Source organism: Limulus polyphemus, unplaced genomic scaffold (assembly GCF_000517525.1).
Source record: "Limulus polyphemus unplaced genomic scaffold, Limulus_polyphemus-2.1.2 Scaffold5310, whole genome shotgun sequence".
NCBI classification, from domain to species: Eukaryota; Metazoa; Arthropoda; class Merostomata; order Xiphosura; family Limulidae; genus Limulus; species Limulus polyphemus.
In genome coordinates, this window is record NW_013670920.1 from 1,699 (window position 1) to 7,938 (window position 6,240).

Sequence of the window (6,240 nt, forward strand, 5' to 3'; positions counted from 1 at the left end):
CACACTTCGTATTGTAGGCATAATTAATTATGAATTGAACAATAACACAACAGGAAGTGTTATGTGACACAAAAAATAATGTTTATAATTTTTTTCTTTATATTTCCTTTTAAATTGAGAAATTAAAACATATATAATATTAAAATTTGAAATATAACCTTCATTTTGATGTGAATCCTTTTGACATAAGTTATTTAATAAAATTTTGAAAATAACTTTTTAAAATGTCATGACCTGCCCGTCACAAAAGGTTTAACATGCCCCTTATTCCAAACTATCATTTCACAAAGCTTGGTTGAGATTGGCCTAGCAACCTACGAGTTGTTAGATAACAGACAAAGAGACAGACACAGATTTTTATGCTTTATATACATAGATATATAAGATTAGTTTCAATGTTTTAACAAAACAATCACAACTTTATATATATATATATCTGCTTTGTCTAAAAAATTAAGTACTCATGTCATTAAAAAAAGAAAAAGTTTACATACCAATTTTTACTGGAAAACCAGGTGGAAGTTTCATTTGTACAAACTCTCGTAATTTGTTGAAATGTTTGAAAGGAGCAATTACTTCAAGAACATTTAATAAGCTGAAAATAAAAGCAATTTTTTTTTCAGAGAAAAATCAGTTTTTAGGTTATCAATTCATTTATATTATAAATATAATAAAAACAATTACACAAAAATAAAATAATTTATAAGCATGGATAATTTGTAGCTTTTGTATTTTAATCTTCAATTTATTTTTTCAAGAGAACAGAAAATATTTTGCTAAAAATCCAGAAATCTTTAAAATTAAATCCTCCATCATTCTTAACTCCATGATAAATATAATATAATACTATGTATATTTTATGGACTACGGAAAGTCAATGCAACTAGAATTTTTTTTTAGTTTACATTAAGCCAACGATATTCAGACATGGCAAAAACGTTACCAACATAGTTTAACTAAATACTTTGCAGTACCACAATTTATTTCTTAAGCAATAATGTTTGGCATCATAATAAACCTTTATAACACATGCAGGAGCAACCTCTGATCAATGTTCAACAAATGTTGATATTTTACTTCATTTATTTTTTTATCAATACTGCCAGTAAAACAAAGTGAATGTGGTGATATTAAAAAAAAAAAAGTTGCCCAACAAGATTTAGGACAACCATTCTTCTTTTTTTGTCACTTCAATAGCATGTAGAAGATTTGAAATAAGTATTAGGTAATCAAGAAATTAATGTCACATTTTGGAATACTTTCATTAATCACTCCCCCCAAAATGTACATCATGTATAATATTTGAACAAACTACCTAAACATCACTTTATAGTGATATTACACAATGAGACACACGATCGACATGAATTGCTGTTTGAATACAAGAAGGGAAACAATGCCTCTGTAGCCACAATGAATATCAAAGAAGTTTATGGAAATGTTTTGAACGTTTGTAAGTGTGAACGATGGTTCAGCAAATTTTGTTCAGGTAACCTTAGTCTTAAAAACTGTGATGGCAGGGGGCCGACATGTTGGAATTGATATTGATGCTCTGAATATGCTTGTTGAGTCTAACTCAAGGCAACACACTCATGAAATGGCCCTAAAATTGCATGTCTCTCATGGAAAAATACGTAAACATCTAAGGAATATGGGAAAACTCCATAAAGAAGGTGTTTGAGTGCCTCACAAACTCTCCAATGATCATTGTTTCCATTGTGTGAATGTTGCTTCATCTCTTCTGGCACGTAATGCGCGTGAACCATTTTGGATAAAATTGTCACCCATGATGAAAAATAGATTCTCTATGCGAATATTAAATGCCAAAAACAATGGCTCAGTCCAAGACAAAAACCACTTCCGACCCCACAACCTGTACTTCATCTGCAGAAAGTGATGCTTTGCATTTGGTGGGACATCAAAGGAGTAATTCATTTTGAACTCCTTAATCCACAGAGAACTGTCAATGCAGAGATCTATAGTCAGCAACTGGAACATTTAAATCAAGCCCATCATCAGAAACGCTCTTCACTCATAAATCAGAAAGGTGTTTTTTCTCCATGACATTGCATGTCCACATGTGGCACATTTGACACAACACAAGATTATGGAGTTGGGTTGGGAAGTTCTCCCCCACCCACCATAATCTCCAGATATGACACCATCAGATTACAATCTTTAGGTCGGGTATCATACCTGAAGAAGACAAACCAATGTTCTATCAAAACATGTAGTATGCTCCCCCAAAATAAATCATTTCATTAAGCTTATAAATCATTGAATGCTAACTTAATGTGAAAACGTATACAAATATGGAAGGTGTTAAAGAGGACATTGACATGTTTTTTCTTCAAAGCCAAGTAATTTCTTTAATCAAGGCATTAACAACCTAAAGATGGAAAAGCATTATCGATAAGAATGGAGTCTGTTTCATTTAATAAATGTTTTGTTTTGTTATATAAGTTGTTCGGGTTTTTTTCATCTAAAAAAAAGGGACATTAATTTCTTGACGACCTAATAATATATCAATTTTTAACACATACTAATATAATCCAAGGATATTAAATCACTCATAAATATTTTTATAAATTCCCCTTTTATCTTTAAACTAAATTATTGGTTATACACTTGTTCATAAACTGAAGCAACCTGAATTGACACAAAAAAAAAACATCTGAAAGACTACTTACGATTCTACTGAAAGTGGAAATTCTTCACTCTAGAAAAAATTAAAAATTAATGACTATCAAACAAACTAACATTTCCAATACATCATCTTTAGATACATGTTTGTTTTTGATTGGATTTCAAGCAAAATCTACATTATATTTTATCTCAAGTGAAGGACAAAAAAACGTTATTGTTATCAAGAAGAAAGTTTGGTAATACAGTACCTTATATTTCATAAATACAAATTCAAATTTTTTATTTATATACATAGAAAAACTTTATTTGGCCAGCCTGACTTCTCTGTTTTTCTACTTTTATTTTAACACATGTTGATTTAAATTATAAATATATATATTTTGTGTTCTCATTAATGCTTTCTTTTAAACCTGCGGATATTATGCCTCTAAATTTCAGATGTTAATTTAATGCACTGTTTAAGTTTGAATGAAATTTATAAAAGAAACAGCTTTCCACTGCTGTTTAACAACAACAACAAAAATTCTCCTTTTGATGTGTGCCCAATGACAAACCCAGAATAAACAGCAATTAGTTTTCAGTTGGTGTTTAACAACCTATATTTCTTGTTACATGTACATGATGATAAAAAGAATAAACAGCTTATTCGTCTTGTAAATACTAGATTTCAGTTTGTAGCATGACTTATCTTTAATAACTACAAGAGTGGCATGTTCTGTTAAAAGTTTTCTAGAACAGTCATGTCAAAGTTTCCAGTAATGAAGAGGAAAGCTTGCATAAATACATATATATTAATATTTACATAGAAAACTTTCTTTTCAAGCCAGGAACGTCAAATCATATTTACTCACATGTAATGTTAGTTTGTAGCATTATATAAAATCATAATTATTATTTAATTGACTGTATCTCAGTATTTATTAAAATACTAATCAAAACATGATAAAGGTTCACCAAATATGTTAAATATAGGTGAAATGTTCAAAATTGTTACTCAAGTTTTACACCATAAAACCGCAGTCTGCGTATGTAATGGTTTAATTATGCCATAAAACTGTCTTCAGGAAAAACTTTCCAATTAAAAATACTAAAGTTAACACCTTCCTTACCTAAAAAATGTATTTTAGATAGATACTAAGTTCACAGTATAAACAGCCAATATCTTATATGCAACTGCCAAAAATATTTTGTGCGTATTGCCAAGGTTTTGAATAAAGCTCCCCCTATACATAATAATGTGTACTGCAACCAGTCTATGATGCAATTAGTATTCAAGTATAGCTCTCCACTAATAGGAGGGTGATACATTTTCTTCGAGCATAGTACTATCCCCTTGAACAATTTACATTCCAGAAGCTCATTCTCCACAAGGTAAAAAAACACAGGAAATGAGGAGGAAGGATGGGTGGTTCTGTGGAGAAATAGATTTTAAAGTAAGAAAAATGTTAACTTCAGAAATGTTACTTCTTCACAGAATCCCACATTGAGAAGATAGAGGAGGGACCACTGTAGATTAAGAAATTTAAAAAAAGCTCCTTTCTGAGAGTAAAGTAAAAGAAAGGGAAAATCCATAAAGTGTGTTATCCACTATCCTTGTAAGAGCATCACTCTGAGGGAGACCAAATTCATCTCAAGCAGTGAATACTTTTTGCCCAATACAAGTGGTAGTGCAGAAGTGTACTGCAAAAAGAATCTCTGTGTGATGCTAGTGTCACATAGATAAGCAGAATTTAAAGGCTACTCAATGATCTGTATATCTCAAGGTGTTGGTAGACCACGTATGTGTAGGGCAATATATCAAAGCACTTAGAACATTAGAAACACTTCCATGATGTACTTACCAGATTAAGCAGATGCAGGGATGAATCATTTTAGATCTGCATCTTGGGAAGAATGTAAGACCCATATGGCCTGTCATAACCACCAAAAATTGTCCAGTTTTTAGAGTAGTGGGTGGCTTGTACTAATCTTCCATGTAGACACTCCTTACTCCACTTGTGTTAGATGGGTGCATTCAGAGAAGCTGGATGAGGTGGTGAACCCAATTTAGTCAAGGCAAAAGGAGAAAAGGGACAAGATGAAAAGGAATCCTACTGAAAAGAAAAGATGATGCTGATTGTCTCAAAAAGGAGCAAAAGTGAGCTAGATAACAGCGAACCGTGTGAACAGGAAAAACGAGAAGATTTGGGTCAACAGGAAAGGGAGGCTGATTGGATGTTTTTTCCAATCACCTTCCTGAACAGTCAGGTCTTGGGGAGGAAGGAGGTGTCTGGGAATGAAATCAACCTGTCCCTGTGGTTAAGACAGTAAGAGGCATCTAAGGCAAAAATATCAGTGATGTAACCTGCAAGTAACAAGGAGAAGAAAGTACATCTTAAGAGACATGAAAACCAAAAACTCCACTTCATGGAAATGTAAAGGAGTTGAACCTGTTCAGCATATGAGGCAATGACGACTCCCAGAATAAGTCAGATACAGAATAGTAGTCAATTCTGACTTAGGAGCCTGACCAGCCAACCCAAATGAGCAGACCCCCAAAGGACAATCAAGGTATCAGCAGATGATGCCTCCCAGGACAGGACTAGGAGATGTCAAATGTTCATATAGTGGTAGAAGTGCAGACCAAGTGCACTCTCCGTATCAAGCTCTTAGGACCGAGGTGAAAACAGGCAGGTAGATGTGAGCCTTGAAAGACAAAGAAATCTTCTGAGAGAAAAATTGTGTGACCAAAGGCTTTCCTATAAAGTTAGCTGACAGACAGACATAATATAAGAATCAAGCTCTCACAAGACCAAAGATGAGGGGTGGTTTCAAATCCAGTTGATCATAGAACACCCATGATGGCTGACCTCTCATGAGGGAGAAAACAACATGTATGGGTCACAGGACTGCATGAAAGTAGAGTGCCAAATGGAGTCCCATGAAATAAAACTGACGGAGTCTAACTCCAGAAAATAAGGCATCCTGATAAAGTGAAATCTAGAAAAACAGAGGTAAGTGAACTAGGCAACAACTGAAGAAGAAAACCCAAAGAACAGGTTAATGTAATCCTCTCCATTGAACCTGCTGTGGGAGTGATGTTGAGTCTCAAAAGATAAGGGTAAGGGCAGCAAGCTCAAACAGTAAGCAAAAGATAAAGATGATAAAAGAGAGTCAGAGTAGGAGAGATAAAAATCCCAGCCATGGGAAGATATTTGAGGGATAGAAAAAACTAGAAAAGAACTGCAATCACAAAGAAGGAATCTTTAAGTTCAAAAAAGAATGTGGCAACTGAGAATCAAAATGAAGCAGACAGAAAGAATCTGCAATAACTGAAAAGAAGCAGGTGAGGGAGGAAGAAGGGGGAAAAAATTGTATGAATTGAGGTGCATGAAAAAAGCTTGCCTGGGAATCAACAAAAACCACTGGAGTAAGAGAACAAATAACACATACCTAAATTACCAGCAGTGAACAATAAAGGTGGATTTTACCTCCTCCACATCAAGAATACAAGAACCAGAAGCAAAGGTAGGTTGTGGAAAGAGATGGTCTAAGTTGTTCAAAGACAAGACCGGAATAGCATAAGTTACAGAAGCAGGAGGTTGTGAGACATAG

The 6,240-nt window shown here is 33.6% G+C and overlaps 1 protein-coding gene across 1 annotated transcript in view; it reads right to left on the minus strand.

The window, feature by feature from the left end:
• Nucleotides 1-494: 494 nt before the first annotated feature.
• Nucleotides 495-6,240, minus strand: part of LOC106472412 (ankyrin repeat domain-containing protein 13C-like) — a gene marked incomplete at its 3' end in the record, with an annotated part of 52,528 nt that continues 46,782 nt past the window's right edge. The window contains exons 11-12 of the mRNA XM_013933057.2: nucleotides 2,691-2,719; nucleotides 495-595 (exon numbers count right to left, since the gene is read on the minus strand). Of these exons, the coding sequence (XP_013788511.1) occupies nucleotides 495-595; nucleotides 2,691-2,719 (130 nt within the window). The remainder of the gene's footprint in view (nucleotides 596-2,690; nucleotides 2,720-6,240) is intronic.